The sequence below is a fragment of the Seriola aureovittata genome, chromosome 5 (genome assembly GCF_021018895.1).
Source record: "Seriola aureovittata isolate HTS-2021-v1 ecotype China chromosome 5, ASM2101889v1, whole genome shotgun sequence".
In the NCBI taxonomy this organism is placed as follows: Eukaryota; Metazoa; Chordata; class Actinopteri; order Carangiformes; family Carangidae; genus Seriola; species Seriola aureovittata.
Genome location: NC_079368.1, coordinates 7,333,805 through 7,351,658, shown reverse-complemented (window position 1 = coordinate 7,351,658; position 17,854 = coordinate 7,333,805). Strand labels below are relative to the sequence as shown.

At 38.9% G+C, this 17,854-nt stretch overlaps 2 protein-coding genes across 2 annotated transcripts; one reads left to right on the top strand and one right to left on the bottom strand.

Annotated features, from left to right (window-relative positions):
• Window positions 1–566: 566 nt before the first annotated feature.
• Window positions 567–3,483, top strand: rnf181 (ring finger protein 181). Its single transcript, XM_056376684.1, has 6 exons — window positions 567–657; window positions 1,741–1,868; window positions 1,960–2,096; window positions 2,446–2,561; window positions 2,671–2,745; window positions 2,850–3,483. The coding sequence occupies exons 2-6, from the start codon at window positions 1,783–1,785 to the stop codon at window positions 2,907–2,909; spliced, it is 474 nt and encodes a 157-aa protein (XP_056232659.1). The 5' UTR covers window positions 567–657; window positions 1,741–1,782; the 3' UTR covers window positions 2,910–3,483.
• A 947-nt stretch (window positions 3,484–4,430) lies between these two features.
• On the bottom strand, window positions 4,431–16,101 carry LOC130169733 (transmembrane protein 150A-like). The gene is made up of 8 exons (XM_056376683.1): window positions 16,036–16,101; window positions 11,996–12,278; window positions 11,704–11,751; window positions 11,492–11,578; window positions 10,941–11,008; window positions 9,206–9,333; window positions 8,919–9,096; window positions 4,431–7,440 (listed from the first exon to the last, which is right to left on the bottom strand). The coding sequence occupies exons 2-8, from the start codon at window positions 12,058–12,060 to the stop codon at window positions 7,139–7,141; spliced, it is 876 nt and encodes a 291-aa protein (XP_056232658.1). The 5' UTR covers window positions 12,061–12,278; window positions 16,036–16,101; the 3' UTR covers window positions 4,431–7,138.
• Between the last annotated feature and the right edge of the window lie 1,753 nt (window positions 16,102–17,854).

The window sequence follows — 17,854 nt, the reverse complement described above, 5'->3', positions numbered from 1 at the left end:
TTCATTGAGTTTCCAACAGGAAACATTATCAGCCACTTGAAAAAGAGGCTCTCGACCATGGTCCCACTGATAACCTGGGCCCCTAAGCCTGTACAATCCAATCCATCCATACCTACTTCATCGTGTTCCTACTCAAGATTAATAAAGACGTTTATTTGTTAATACATAATCAATGGAGACATATACAAAGTCACTATTATCACAGCATTCAAACTACAAAGGATACAAGTAAGAAAACTGATATTGCCTTTGTAGTTTGAGTAACCTTCAGACTGGGAGAATTATCAATCAATAATCAATTGTCAGTTTATACAGGAAACAGTGATAGTTGTATGTTAACCTGTCAGTGGTTTGAAGACACTAGTGACTGTTTGCTCACATTCAACTTCATCAGTTTGACCGTTCAGATAGTAAACCACATGACTTGATTGAAAAACAGGCCTTGTATCCACACAGCCATAGATTTATAACGGCAGTACACGCCTCGTACCAGTTGGTTGCGGCAATGCATCGTCCTCGTTTGCCAACCGCCATAAAACCTTCAGAAGAAGAAGAAACAGAGCGCGTGTCTCTGCTGTGATTGGACAAAGTTTTACGTAGTAAAACCGTCATACCCGGAAGAATGACAAATATCTATTATTGTTGCTAACGTTTAAGGTAAGTCGAGCTTATTTCTAAAGTCTGGCCAAGAATTTATTAATAATTTATACTTTTCTACAACATGTTATGTCTATTTATACAAGTTGAAGAAACTTGGGGGTTTGATAGCGTCAGTTTAACTGAGCTTCTGCTGTCAAAAAAACACGCTCAGTAAGTAACCTCAACAGTTATTAACAAAATGGACAATTTTATAGCATATCTCTCTTATATCTTGATGGGTATTCATTCATAAAGTTTATCAAACATTAATTTATTTGGGGAACTTTTTGAGTGTAACATTGGGTGGTTGCTGTTACTCACCACCTAAGCTTTATAGTTTGGTAGTCAAACATTTTATAATGTAATGACGGAAACAGTCGCATTTTATATCAATGACCCCATTGTATTTTGTATTAGATGAATTAATTAGTCTGTTGGAAGTCTTCAGCTGTATTGCAGCGCCCTTTGAAAAATATTTGAATACCATATATTGAGGGTCAAACCTTTGTCTATTGATTTTACACAGATACTACACCACGTAGTCACAGCACTGTGGTATATCTGGGTTTTAGTTGTTGAATTTACAAAGTGAATAAAACAAACCACACGATTCACTTCCCTCATAAAAAAGGCATTAGAAGTATTAAAACATCTTAAATTTCGTTATAATTGACAAATGTCCATTTTGGCAATAAAGAGTGGTTGTTTTTAGCAAACTTATCTGTGGTCGTTTTACATGTCTCTGGGTTTGCCTGTCTTTGTAGTCTTGTAACTGAGTTTTAAGGACTTTCAAACCAGAGGCCCTGGTCCAGGGGAGCCCTGACCCCTCAGGCCCCTGGGCTTGTGTTCAGTAATCCATACATGTGCTTAGGTCATATTAATAGATTAAAACAAAACTGTTTTCTATCCCTGGGAAGTACAAAAGTGTGATTGAAATGTCAATAAATTCATGTATTTCATAAATAAATGTACACCATGTGATAGTTAGTCATCAGCTCTAAGGCTCTGCCAAATCACTCAACTGTAATTTTAAATATCAGCTGTGGATTTTACATTTTTTCTGACAAACTACTGAACCTTCAGTATCCATATGTCTGCCAGGTATCTTAATACAAAGAAGACACAATCGTTAGCTGGACCAAAATGGCATCCTACTTTGATGAACACGACTGTGAGCCCACCAACCCAGAGGAACAGTATCGGCAGAACGCACTACTTGAACTGGCCAGGTGAGGCTAAACACACTGCAGATGCATTATACTGCTGTACATTGATACATAGTTAACAGTGCTCTGATTGACTGTTGCTCTTTATGTACAGGTCTTTAATGCAAGGCTTGGACTTACTTGACTCAGGGGCGTTTGATTTGTCAGACTGGGACCAACGTCTTCCGCCTCCGGCTGCCAAAACTGCTGTTCAGACCCTCACTGTGGTCATCATTTCTCCAGAGCAAGCAGGTAAGAGAGATTTGCTCCAGTATAATTAATTGTGTTTTACATTGAAATTTACGACTAGCCATTTTTCACTGACGTTCAGCAAATGTAGTGGAAGTGAAACTGATAATGGCAGAGGGAGCGTTCAGGCTGAGAGGAAGCTGGTGGACCACAAACTTAATGTGTTCAAATAGTTTGTATCTGAGAATAGATTTTCCCCTCAATTTCTCAACTAAACTTTTCATTTGTCAGCAGTAGGACCTGGGTATACTGGTGTGAGCATGACACAGTCAGGAGCAAGCTTATTTTGCAATCCTTTACTGGATTAATAATAGTATAGGGATTTAATCAAGCTTTTTTTTATTTCTCACAGACAAAGGGCTCAAGTGTCCTGTTTGTTTGCTGGAGTTCGAGGAACAAGAAACAGTCCGAGAGATGCCTTGCAAACACCTTTTCCACTCAGGATGTATACTGCCCTGGCTGGGCAAGGTGAAGCATTCAGATCCTACATTAGATATGTTTATGGAAATGTGTGAGTGGCTGGTTAAATTCCCAGATTCTTTGACACTGATTTGATGTTTTGTGTTTTAAATTGTAGACTAACTCCTGTCCGCTCTGCCGACTTGAATTACCAACTGACAATCCAGAGTATGAGGAGTTTAAAAAAGACAAGGTGCGTGTAAATATGCATTGGATGGTACAACTGATCTGCAACTTCTAACCATGCTTTCAATGTGGCACCAGTCCTTGGTTGAGCAGTTTTTTTCTGTCCTGTAGGAGAGAAGAAAACAGAGGGAACACAGGCTGGAGGACCTACATGGAGCCATGTACACATGACACCCTGGTGCTGTGGTGCAAGTTTGTGTCACAGTGACATTTTACTGAAAATTACTCAAAAACAAAAAAGGAAGCTTCAGGAAATACATAATGATGTGTTCATGCCATGTCATACAGAATGTAATCATAAGCATGCAGCTCATGTGTCAGCCTCATATTTGTAGTATATCAATATCTCCCAATTGGCGAAAAGAACTACAGAACTGTCAACAAATGGTTGGTGAAACAGCCGCAAAGTCAACATCACTGGCAGCTCCTTCTAAATATAACCCGGGTATGCAACGCAATAAAAATAGATATTTAGAGAAATATATATATATACATATATATATGTGTGTGTGTGTGTGTGTGTGTGTATCTGTTGTGACTATAAGGCTCGCAGTGGGGGTAACCATGTTGGAATAATGTGTGACCGCTCCCGTTTGCTGCTCCTTCCTTTCATTTGACATGGCATGAATGCAACATAAACAACGAGGTCATTGAAAATTGAAAATGCTTATTAGTAAATGCTCTTTTCTCATTAGTTAGGATGAATATATTTTAAGATGAGTATGCTGTTGACAGCAGCACTAAGCACTCTGTCTTTTTGTCCCTTTTTTTTACATAAATTTATGAACTTTAAAACCACAAAAAATGTGTTCAGCTTTATTTCTCTAAAGAATATGAATTATTTAAAGACAGGAATATACATATATATATTGATCAGCGATTCCTTTTTATAAAAAATCATGTTTAAATCTGAGAGACTTTTAATTTTACATTGCATTAGAGTAATATTATATTAGTAGTACGTACTTCTGTAAATTCTGGGTTGAAATGTCAAAATTGAAGCAGCGGTTGAGATATCATGACTTTTAGTATCGGTCAATCGCCAGAATGCTGGATCCTACACTTAGACCATCCCTGCCTGGTAAAAACAAACAGCTTTCTGTCTCAATGCGTGGTCTGCAGCCCCAAGAGCCACACAAGACATGATACCACTGTCTTCACAGGAACAGTAGTCCTCCTCATGCCGAGTAAACTGACCTTCATGTGTAAAATTGTTGTTAAAATTGTTTGTTCCCCTTTGACTTGTCCCATGATGATGTTTTGATGTTTGAAGGAGCATCTCTTCTCTTCTGGTTGACTCACAGAAACTATCAGTAACACAACCAATTTCGTCTGGATCGGTTTCGATGCTTGTACATCATATGGCGACCCCTTAATTTAACTTGCCTGTGATTTCTAACCAGCAGAATATAGGTATACATGTGTGTGTATAGTTTATATGTATGACATGGACACACACACACACACACAGACACACACACACATTTATATATATATATACATACATACATACATATGTAAAACAACCACCCTATCAACCACAGTGAAAGGATGTTGCTAATACTATTCCACACTGTTTATTACTATATAAACTGTCAGTTTGTGTTTTAAGAAGCAACTTACTGATAATTTTGCTGTTTAGAAAGAATCAAACTGTCCATGTCCAAAGAACAACCAATGCAAACCACCTGCTAATAATTTATCATTTTTATTTCATATTTGAATATAAATCTCTGTCAAATGAAAATACCTAAATGATAGACAAATCATTAAATATTTACAGAATTTATAAAAAGGAAACAAAATAATCTGTGTTGACTTGTTTTCAGGGAATTATCTGACTCCTCTATTACCATTCTTTTACATATTGTTCAAATCGAGGAAATAAAACAAATACATTGTTTAGTTTGTGTGTTGCTGTTGCTAGAGTTCAACACATGTAGAGGTCAGGCAGCCTTTTGTAATACAGGATTCTCCCATGAACAAACATACCATTTGAAAGCTTAGTGAAGTGCACATTTTGACAGAAAAAAAAAAAAGATTGTAAAATCCACCTTTAAATTTGGGCCTGTGGAAGATGGTGTTACAGAATAAATCCAACCCTGATGTGAGGGCTCTTACAAGCTGCCATTTGTAGTCACACGTCGTGACTTGGTTACAGTATGGTGAAAGAGGCTACAGCTGAACACAAGATAAGATCTGAACATGTTCCCCTGGCATTGTACAAGGGATAAGGCTAAAACATTACACACATACCAATTCATACACCTGCTGCCGTCGTACAGAAAACCATTCGAAACTCCAGAGGATTCCAGTCTTTTTTGGCAAGATTGCAGTACCAGAGAGGATGGCTGCAGTCCCACGAAGAATGGGAAGTTAAATGATTTGCATGAAAAGTAAAGAAAACTGACCTGACACATGATTAGGCATCTTGTGGCACAGCAGATCCACTGTCCTGTCAAATGCTAACAACACTTATTAAGACAGACCTTTGTGGATTGCTGAGCCACCATCATGTTAAATACTTTTCTCAACCTCAAACCATTGTGAGATGGAGAATATGTTGGAACTCTAGCTTTCACATTTAAATAACATCAAACCCACAAAAGATAAAAGAGGTAGGTGATGTGACCTTTTAAAAATGTGTACTGCTGGCATCCAGTGGTTAGACAGTTTAAAATGCATCAACACTACGCAGAGGGCAGAATACTGTGTATTCATGTGTTACGAAACATACTTCTCAAACGGCTCATTTAAAATAAAAACTTAATCTGAGTGTAACCTAAACTTGGTGGCATTTGTCAGCTTCAGTTTGAGCAGTGGTCGTTTTGCGGCAGTCTGGTGTTAAAGCTAATTCAAAGCTCTAGTTTTCACTATAAGAGAAATTGGCAACAGGAAATTATACAAAAACCTCAATATGACTCACTTTCACTTCAGTTTACAACCTGTTTTGTATTGTCAGGTTGTTACACTGTATTGACACCATTGTGACGCCTTGAGGTTTTATGGCACAAGGTCTGCGAGCATCGTATTCACCTCTCAGTTAACAAAACTTCCCCTGCAACTACTGGGAAGGCTTCACCTCATTTCATATTCAACAGAAAACCTATACTAGAAACTCAAATAAGGCTTCCAGGGGTCCAGCCTGGAACCAGATCAGTGTGTGGACAAGAACTATGTTATTCTGTAGATGTGTTAGTCGGATTATAACTGTCCTATAACATCACTTCAAATGTCTTGGTGTAGCTTTTTTTTCTTTTTTTCTTTTTTAAACAAAAAGAGCCCTGTGTTCAATTCCAACACACTGAAAAAGGCATTATTCACTCTGGTGGAGTGTAAATTATCAGGTGATTGATGGTGATTATTGCACCGGCCATGACAAGTGTATGAAATAAAAAAGGTAGCATGACAAAGAAATAATTAGATCATGCAGTTTGTGGGACAACAATGGAAGGACATCAAGAGAGACGACTTCAGAGATTCTCAGTTAAAAGTGATTGAGACACAAAGTCCAAGTCATTAAAACAGAGCAGCCATCCTGCACTCGCATGTCAGTGAAATGGATTATGACCTCAAGAATGATAGTGGCTCAAGATACACGTATACACATTTTGTAAAATAATTTAAAAATACCACCAAAACCTGCATTCAAATCATCTGTGCAAACAAATCAAATTGTCAGGTGAAATGAATGATTTTTGCCAAATCATTTAACAGGTAATTAATGCTTGATTGGTTTAAGAAGGCCATATGCTTACAGCCTGTAAAACATACATAACTGTTAACTATTCACATCTCAAACATTCAGTATTTTCTACTTTCTACACAAACGGAAAATTCCTATTCTCTCATTCAAAAAGTGTGCCGTGCAGAGATAAGCAAGAGGCCACGACAGGTGGGCCACACAAAAGCAATGGGTAGTTCATGAAGGAGTGTCTGGGGGAGGGGTAGAATCTTGTGGGTTTAAGTAATTTACTTTTCCACCATGACACCAGTGACATCCAGTTATTTAAAAAAAAAAAAAAAAAAAAAAAAAAAAAGAAGAAAACAACCTACTCTAGTGGGTTTTAGTGAAGAACTGCCCAGACAAACAGCCATCTTAGAAAACATTCATGGCTCCAGCTCAGACTGGCTCCACACATTCAGCCCTCCTTTCAACATCACCACTGAAAATGTAACGGGACATTTGACTGCAGGGGCTCGCACCAACATTGAGAAGAAAAAAATAAAAAAATAAAAATAAAGCAGTATAGTATTACAGATGGGATAACCTGGTGTTGGGTCAATGGTTAAAGATACCAGAACTTCCTGCACATGCTGTCTCTGTCATCTTGCCTTCCTGTGGGGGCTCGTGAAGACCTCTGCAGTGACACTTCACACCTTTGGGCTGCGAGGCAGAGCTACAACATGGCTATGCTCTCCGGGGTACAGTTGAGATGTGTGGATGTGCTGCTTCCCCCGGGGGACTTGAGGCCCTTAGTTGCCCCGCCTAGTGTTGAGCCCCGGGCCCTGGGGCCCATGATAACACCTGAGCCGTGGTGGTGACTCCGCTGCAGGCCGGCCATCATGGTCTCGCTGGTGACGGTGCCGAACTCGTAGGTGAAGGTGCCGTAAAAAACCAGGATGTCCACAGTGAAGACCCACTCGCAGATGGCCGCAGCGTGCTGCAGGATGAAGCTCTCATGGATGAAGAAGATGCCACCTGAGGACGACAAGTTAAGGAGGACAAATATCGCTGGTACATGCATGAGCTGAACAAACAAAGCTTAATACTACTATTATTATTACTACCATTATTATATTACTTTCCCATTTCCACTGAGTCTACAGGCATAGGAAGGAAAGAATAACAAACGTCAATAGCCTGATTCACTCCATGATATAAGGAGATGAGTTATATCACAGGTAGTTTAACCTTGGGGTGCCAGATGTGAATTCAAAATATGATTAGGGTTAAATTGCAATTGGCTTTGCAGCTCTATTAAACAAACAGGTTTTAAAAAAAATTGAACAGTGAATGCAGTATATTCACCTGGGATATACTTATTATTTATCAGATAATCAACATGAACCAGAATGGTTCTTGCTGCCAAATGGATGAGGAGACAGCAGAGAGAAATTAAGGATGACAATGATAAGTGGTGAAGAGAAAACAATCCCACATAAACTGCTTCCTAACTTCAGAACAATGGAGTTATGAAAGAGCCAGCTTAAAGCATCAGAGGCTACAGACTGACAAAGGCAAACCCACAGCTCAACAGCCATGTTTCTCACTGGACATCAGAGGAGAGGCTGCCATAGAAAGTGAAGCTATCAGCTCAGCGTTTAACAATGAACTGATGGTTTCACAAGAGGACAGGAGGGGGAGATGAAAGTCCACCCAGGCAGATGTAGCAACATGGCCTTGAGGTTCTGTCTCAGAGATGGAAGGACAAACGTCTTGAACTGTCTCCAGGCTTGTGGAGTGAAAAGGAGAGGGAAAACAAGGTCTCCCTTATGTTTTATTGGCATGCCATCACATGATTGGACTGTGTGCTCTCTGATCTCAGGATGACGAGGTGGAGCCTCTTCAAAATGAATATAGCAATACAAAAAAGACCAAACAGTTACACAACCTCAACAAACTCTGCCTTTCATTTTGAACTACACCACATGCTTTTGATTACAATGAATAACTTGTTTCATCACTAAACAGATGACTAAGAGAAACTCAGATATGATGAAAAACAGCAAAAGTTAATATTTCCTCAGGAACCATTTACAAGCAGATGCGTTTAAGATTTTGACAGGAGTTAGACATTTTTCAAGGCTGACCTTTTTACTTAGCATAAAAACAGGAAAAGCAAAGGTGTAACTAATAACTTTAATGGTGGCTCAATGCCATGAAAGTCATTCCAGTGTGAGCACGAACAATATCAGGGCCCTTGAACTGGATGACCTAAATGACAGATAGTTGTTATTAAAAAACCTGTGCCTTTTCTCAATATCACGTCAAAACGCCCGCTGTGAAAAAGGTCAGTTACGTGACGTACTTAAGAGAAAACAAAATAAACCAAACACTTCCATTAAAAGAAGAGTGAAAACTACATCTACCGAAACTGTGTTTAGATATAACAAACAGTACATAACTGCTATATGTAAACAGCAAGGGGGGATGTCCCACTGGTGAGTAAAGGATACTGAGGACGAGGGAGACCATGGCTCCCAGTGCCAGTGCCACCCGGAAATGGGCCATCCAGTAGTCAAGGGCGGTTACAGCTACCCGGTAGGTGAGCACACACTGCAGGCACACAAACAGCAGCCCTGCTGGAAATGCCACACCGGCGCCCACATAGTGTAGAGATTTGGCATGATCCACCTGTCAGACAGAAACGTACAGTCGGAATGACAGTTTGTCTGAGGTCCAAAAAAAGTAGCAAAAAGTCCTTCAAATTTTGAATTTAATGTGCTCAAGTCATTGTTGTTACCTGGAAGTTGCCCACCATGACCAGACCCACGGCGTTGGTGCAGCCGGACACAAGAGCGCTGGTGTTGACCCAACATCGGTGGCTGTGCTCGATCACCTGGGCGTAGCGCAGAAGGCACACCATCACCACTGCAGGACACAACGAACACACGTTTACACTGCATCCACAACATCAAATACACATTCACATCAAAAGTCTTTTCATGTGAATCTGTCGGTGGAAACTTAATCACTGTTTAGTGGAAAATTTGCGGACTTTTTTTGACATGTTTAAATATGATACTCTTACTTGTTTACAGTTTTATCTATAGGTGGTGGACAATCACCTATGTGACGTGACACAATGTGACTGCACCCATTCTGCTGATGTTGATGATGATTTGGTTTTACTGCTGTCTCAGAGAGGATGTGTTTTATCAACTATTGACATCTCTGGTTGCATCTTGGCAGGTTTATTGTCACTGTTTGAAAACTATAAACAGAACAAAACCACCTAGGCAGTAAAACACAGGTCAACAACAATACAAGCTACCAACAATAAAGGAGGTCAAAGAGCATCCAGACAGTTTATACACCAGTGACGGAAAAGCAGGGAAAACATGAAATGAAATCTAGAAATAAAAATGCAAGGAAACAATAGGAGATCGTGTGGACTAGAAACAATTTAAATATGTATGAGAACGAAAGGTGATGTGAATAATGAAGCAATAGTGGAAACAGCAGGGAAGACATGCAATTAAGGGCAAAGGGGGAAAATGGGGCAGAACTGAGTTGTGATCACACAAGATAGGAGGAGGAGGAGTGATGGAGGAGGGCCACAGAGGGTACATGCAGTGGAGGGGACAGAGGGGGGAAGTGGAAGGAAAGCTGCATTCATTATTGATTAGAGAGCACAGGCTATTTCAAGCCCCTCCATATCTCTTGGAGGGGAGCGGCTGACGTCTGTGGGCACCATGGAGGATTGATGTTAACACACAGAACGGACAGAAGAGACAGACATTAAACACTTCTCACCTCAACTATACTCTGTAATTGTGTTGTATTAAAGAGCAGAAGGCAGCAGTCTTATTTACACTGAAGGGTAAATTGCAGATCTAATTAAAGATTCAACCAATGTCACTTCATTGCATATTGAATAATTAGTATTTCATGAGGAATTCTCACAATACATCACTCAATATTTGCTGAAAACAAGTTAACATTTTATTATTATTCTGCAAAAGCTACAGAATATTAGATTCTTAAATAATTGAATTTGTTTACATTTTAAATCCCCGTTTACACAACAGTAATTTTATGGTTTTATGGGAGTTATGTGCTGAAACTATTTCTTTTCTCTTCACTTCATGAAGTATCCGCTGGTTGCCTGGCAACCTTATAGAGGCATCAAGATGTCATGGCTATTAGCCAAGACATAGGCCAGCACATAAACCACAATAAAGCCATGTTTTTATTTATTAGGGAGCTTTAGAGGTGCTGGTGGGGAGAACCAGTCTAGCTCCATCACCCTGTTCTGTTTCTAGTCTCTGGCTAAGCTAGGTTAACCATCTCCTGGTTATAGCTTCATATTTACTGTACACCTGTGAGAGTGGTATCAGTCTTCTCATCTAACTCTCAACAAGAAAGCAAATAAGTACATTTCTCAAAATATCATTCTATTCCTTTTAAGCATGAACTCTTGCATACACAATGTCTTTTAATCACATGATTTAACTTCAGTTAAAACAAGGCCTTACCCATGAAAGCTCCAACGTTGCCAATCAGGCTGAACAGGCAGCTTTCAGGAGGGTAGGAGCCACATTTACTGTAGGACATGAAGACAGAACAGCTCTCAATATTAGAGGGAGGAGATATAAACAAATCAGTGTATCACACAGTTACCATGTGTCAGTTTTCAAAATATCAAATTGTGCAGGAACAAATAAAGTGACTACAGTTACAGATATATGTACTAAACGAATAATAAAAGAATATAAAAGAATGAGAAACCACTTTGCTCTGATATTATCTAGATGTAAAACTTTCCACTACGTACACGGCTAAAAAGCCTACAAGTCTCATGATGCCTTTTTACAAGAGTGCTTTTGTACTTGCCTGTGGTTAGAGGCTTATTTGCAGATTACACAAATGCAATTTATGCAAAGCGTGGGTTAATGACCGTCATAGAGCAACTACATAACAAGGTGCTAATTCATGCCTCAGGGCTTTCGCTGACACAAAATTGCTTTTGTATTCAGCAGAAACAAAGACTTGATCCACAGAGAGGAGGAGAGGTGGAGCAGGAGACCTGATGAGGGGGATGTCCTGGATGGTGCAGCACGTCTTGGGGAAGCCTGGTCGGGGCAGCTCCTCTGTGCACGTTACGTTGTAAGACCTGTAGCAGTGACACAATGAGTTCTGTTCATTCCCTACTGATAGCTGTGGAATCGGACTGCGTCCAGGTTTGGAACTATAAAAAGCTTTAAGCCAGCTTCAGATCAACGGAATAAAATCACTCACCAGTTCTCCACAGGACAAACATGGTGATTCATCACAGCCATGGCATACCTGTAGGGTAAGGAGCACATCATAATTCAAAGCAAGAAATGGCAAATGTCACAGTGTTATAATCCCAGATGAAGCAAATAGGATTATTATCAAGAAACAAGATTACTCTGGCCTTAAGATACAGGGTTACTCAGCAGAAAGAATACAAACAAGAAAGAGTACCATCTGTACACCTGATAACAGGAACACATTATGTTTCAATGTTACAGCATACGTGACACGGCTGAGTGTTTCTGTAACTCACACTATCCATATTCCTGTGATGGAGAAGGCAGACAGGCTGACAGGCAGGACGATCCAGGCAGTCATTGGGCTGGCAGTGAGCTGGCTTTGTCCCAAGCATGGGGTGAGAGGGGGGCTTCGGGCTGGAGTGGCGACACAACAGAAGGGATCAGGTGGGGGGCGGGTGGGGGTGTGGGGTCACTTACACACAGGGGAACACACGGGGACGGGGAGGGGGCATGAGAGGACAAAAGGGGGAATGGCACAGCTCTTCTGCTCCACAGGGCCCTGCAACCAGCAGCAACCTGAAACAAGAGAAGGAACATTTTTTCAGTATATGAAAAATCAGTCAGCTAAATTATTGCACTGTGATCGTGAATGTGTGATCCCCTGCGAGTTACTTTGTGATGCCGTGTGATTTACAGTTTTGTGAGCGTTTCCTCAATCTACATCTCACTCAAAATGCAACATGTATCGCAGCTGTGTTACATTTGAGTCTACGCAGGCTTTATAAGTGCAACAAAGACCAACTTAGATCTTCTGTTAAAGTTGTTCTTTAAGACACCGCAAAGACTACAGTTGAAAGCCAGCTGACATGCTGACAGGAAGTAACTTCTATGTTGTACTCCTGAGAACATTGTAGAGAGGTGAACAGCACAAAGTAGTCATACATTTTCACATCACTGTGAATCTGATCAAACAGTCTTCTCATGAGCTTGTAATACAAATTGCTAATATGTCTCAAGTAACAAAAACTGCAAACTATTGAACACATGCCAGTTAAAACAGACTTAAGGCTGCTGATAACAACCAGGGCGAATGGTGGTGGACACAACACAGAAACTGTAGGACACATTTGATGCGTCACCGCTCTGTGAGGACAGACTGGGATCTTAGCCTCTTCTTGAATGAACTTCTCCCTCTATCATTGTTAAACATCAGTGCAAAAGAGAGAGAGAGAAGCACTTGCTGTTTACTGTAAATACTGAAACACATTTTGCAATCAAACTTAACTGTTAAGTTAACAAACCATAAAATCTGAAATATGACCCCAAACAAAATGGCAGAGAAATAAAAGATACATGTTTTTGTACACCTGCTCGACTGCTACCCTTTAACAATGTCCATGTTTTATGATAACTTTTCCCTAAATGACACCCACACTGATTACACAAGAACAGTGAGACAGAAAAAGAAGCACCTATTGAGGAGAAATGAACAGCAACATGAAGCTGTAAAAGGTACTGCCAGGGCAGAGTGTACCCTTGTGAGAATGAGGACTCGGCTAAGGTCAGCTCAGTGGTGGAGGAAGCATGGGACAACACAGGCTGTATCATTTTACACAGTGTACAGTTACAAGTGTGTCCTTTGCCTGGGGGGGATATACAGTGAGCTAAGATGAACTTCTCCTACACAAATCCTAATAGGAAATAGCTCTTGTTCCCAAAGAAAGGTCAAACTCACAAATAAGGCAATGTTAGAAATTATTTTTAACAAAAATTTTATGACTTGATTGTTTATACTTTATTATTATACTGTATGCCATAGTGTTATGAAAAAGATGTTTTAAAATCAGTAATCAATCACTTAGTGACAGGGTATAAGGTGGGTTATATGATGCCATAAACATCCTATGCCATTGTTTAAAAAGTATATATCTATTACTATACAGACAGTGAGAAGTGACTTGTTTCTGCAAAACCAGAGGTCAAAAGTGCATCCTGATAAACTTCCCCTTTTTCTCTTACACATTATGTTTCACCTCTAAATTTGAGTACAGATTTTAGAGAGCTGCAGCAATTAGTAGATTAATTAGCTGAGCAAAAATTAATTTTGATAATCTATTAATCGTTTTGATTCTTTGCTTCCAGCTTCTCAAAATGGGTATTTTCTGGTTTACTGAGTCTTCTATGATTGCAAACTGAATATCTTTAGGACTCTCCCATAATTTATAGTGAGACCGCCCACAGGCTGACAGTGTACTTTCAACCCAGTTTGGCATTTCTATGTTTGCTCCCATTGCTTTCATATGAAATTGATTAAACCCATGTGACTGGTTTCTTTCCATTTCCACCAACTGAACCAATAGATTATTGCTTCATAGGAAGTACACATGGGTTTTTAAGTGAAGAGTCTGGCGTGGTTAAAAGGTTAAAGTAAATTGTTCACAGACAGAATGCCTATTATTGACACACCCATACACCAGAAGACAATGACTCACCCGCCCCAAAGACCACCCCCCATCTGTCACACAAGCTCCTCCATCTGCATGGACATCATTAAACAAGTGAGCAAGTGAGCATACAGACATTTGCTCTCAGCATCACATTTGACAGCAGGTCAATAGCATTTGTTAATCAGTTTTTTTTTTTTTTTTTTTTTTTGAGTATCCTGCTAGCCTTTTGTCTTCTCCATTCACTTTTCTCTGAAACAGGTAAATAAGTTTGATAGGGTCTTTACAGGTTGCTCTGGTAACTGTGGGTTTATTTCCAAAATAAAACCTTCAGCCAAGATGAAATATCCACTGACTTTCACATTTATCAAAAGAATCAGTTAGTGGGTATTCAATTCGCTTTGTTTTTGGTTCACCATTAAGGTAAGAGTATATTAGAAACAAATAAGCAAATCAAAATTTGTAATTTTTTGCCAGGTTTATTCACTGCTACACCATATACCATCACATGTAACTAGTAAAAGAAGTAAAAAGTCAAAACTGTTACATTATTGGTATATTTGTTCTTTCCACACCATTTCCTTTGTTTAAAGTGTGTTGTTTTCTCACGTTATTTCCATAAATAAACAGACACTATATCTGCATAAGCATACATTCATATTCCTCTCGCACACTCAAAATTCAAGTATAGGCGTTTCTTCATATGGTTTGGCAAACATGACTGTCCTTTCTTTTTCTGAATGTACACAGTCAGCAGTTTTATAAAGGCTTTAGGAGTGCTGTCATACACACTGTTTTAAGAAAAGGCAAAAATATTCACTAAACATAGTGCCTACTTTACAATGTTCACACCAGACAGTGAAGCTTACAAATCAATGAAAGGTCCCCTCAGAATTATATTACAATAAAAAAAAATGTGGGCTGTAATGTGCATTGTTACAGTGTTCATTGTTTGTTTCTACACTAAGGTTGGAAATGTCAGGGTAAGATGGTGACCTAAGGATATTTTTCTGCCCGTGGGAGTAATCACTCTGAACCGGAGTACATTATACGATTTATACCTTTGAGAAAAACTGAAATTTACCAATTAATATATCAGTTATATTTTTCAAAAGGCGTAGTGCTGTTCTCTAAATGTGCTGTGCTCTAAATGATAAATGCTGTTTCTATTCAAACTGCTGCAAGGGCCAGATGACATGACATACAAGAAGTATTTTTATCTACCGTTGTTTTTAATTAAAATAAATTAAACTTCAATCTCACAGTGACAACCACGCACAAAATATAAACTTGTCATTTAATGAGAGCAGCAGATCAAAGGATGAAAAGTTCAAACAGGCTGCATGTGTTAGACAGTAAGGTATACATTACATTACATTACACCTGTTCTTACAGGTCTTTTAATATTTTTAAACCAGGCTCTCAGGAGCAGCTAAAACGCAGGATACTGACTTAATGAAAAGAAAAGCTGTCAGTGTGTTTATGTACCTGTACAGGGAGCCATACCACCCCCACCCCCACAGCCATTCAAAGGAAATATTAGCCACTGCACTTGTAAGACTTAATACAACTGTGACAATGTATATTAATTAACATCCCATTATATTTATTCACTTCTCCACAGTCGACTACTACTACCAAACAAACGGAGCAGCATCCCTGAGTTCGGCAGCCTGCTCTCGTGAACCTGATAACGGTACCGTTAGCCTTGTTAGCTTCATCCTAGCTAGCTAGTTAGCTTGCACTTTACCACTTGTCTTGACTTGACACTTGCCCGCATCTTGATTTCCGCTAACCAAAGCGATACGCTGCTAAACAAGAGACATTTAGAGGACAAGAACACCGACACTACCGGGACAGTCAGCACACGACAATGATTTTACACCTACCTTCAACCTGCTATGCCCACCACAGACCTCAACAACCTTGGTTTCCCTTTAAAAACAGCGTTTTCTTAGTAGATGAGGCTAGACGCATAAATAACTTCCGCTTATGCGTTTCAAAATAAGACTTCACGAGAGTTTCATGAGAGAATGGCTTTCATTAAATTATAATTTACAAAATCATATTTGTATCTACAAAATCATTCATTTCATGTCACTGCTTCAATAGGAGTGTAGAAACATAGACGATACTCCTATCCTACTAAAAATACTGAAACACTCATTCACACAGACAAAAGAATACTACAGGCAATAAAAGATATACATTTCCCTTCGGTGCTAGTCATGTAGTAATGTCAGCTTTTTTTTTTTTTTTTCTACGGGTTCATACGTGTTCACTTCAGTTTGTCTTGTAATAATCGTATTGGAGAATTACACGAATGTGGCGCTTTTATTTTAGGCACAATTGAATAGTCTTATTTTTCGTGTAAGTAACTTGACGCAGCTCCCACAGTTGCCAGGCCTGGAGAGCGACACCTCTGTGTCTGTGGTTTTTAGTGAGAATGTACAATAAGAAGTTAACATTTGTTCAGTAATGTACCTCCTGAAAATATATGAATGTGATAACACTTTGTCCACTTTGATATAATGTCAAAAAAAGAAAAAGAAAAAAAAGTCCCACAAATGGACTGGAATAGGATTTCAAAATAATGTTTTACACCTTTTTTTTTTTTAGAACTTGCATCAAAATCTCTTAAGAATATGTGCAATGTGTTTCCAAAATTTGTAGCAAACAAAAGGCCAAGATTAAGAAACTGCAGTGACACAGTGACATGTCACATAAGTAAGAGCAGGCAGACTATAAGACATTATAAAAAATTGTCCCCACCTACTTTTTATAATTGGGAGCAGTACAAATTCTTATTTAACCCTGGAAATATTGTGGTCTTTATCTTCTGCTGTTGTAAGGCCTTGATAACACAACAAATCAAAATTCTCTCTATATGTTTAATATAAGATCATCAATATAACATGTGCCCTGCCACAAATGATGCATGTGACCCACAGACAAAAGAGAGAAGCTGTTTCTCACTGTAGATGTCTCTGGTCCGTCTGTGTATAAGGGTCTCAGTCAGCCGTGACACTGTGATCTTGAGCAGGACCCTGAAACTGAAGCAGCTAAATGGAATTCAGTCTTAATTAATTTTATTATACCTGTGCATTTTCTGCTGTGACATGTCCCTCCATCCTTGATGTTAATAAACTTTCATGTTGTAATTCAAACACATTCTCAAAAAACACATGTGAATGATGTAGTCACAATACATATTTTTGTAAAAAAAATACAGATACAGAGTAACTCATCAATACATTATTTATTTCAATAGATTTCCAGGAAAGAGACCCATCTGTGAACATCAAAACAAAGCTGTTTGTAGTTGGTTTTCACTGCAGACATTTTGACATGTCAAAGCAGCAAAAGCACAGGTGTAATTAATAACATTAATCAGCTCTGACACACAGGTGTCCAACCAACAGATACCAGCTGGCCAATCAGAGCTCAAGCTGCTGCTCTGTGACTTAGATTTCATTTAGTTTAACAGAAAACAAATTAATATTGAGATGGAAAATGATAGGCAATACAGTGGAATAACAAAAGATATGTAATATGTAAATGTAATATATATTAATTTATTAAAATGAAACAGTATACTGTAAATTTCTATTGTTTTTCACCATTATAACCCTAAGATAATGTTTTATAAGTCTGTTTTATTCTCAAAAGCAATAAATTAAAAAATAAAAATAAAAATAATAGACGTGA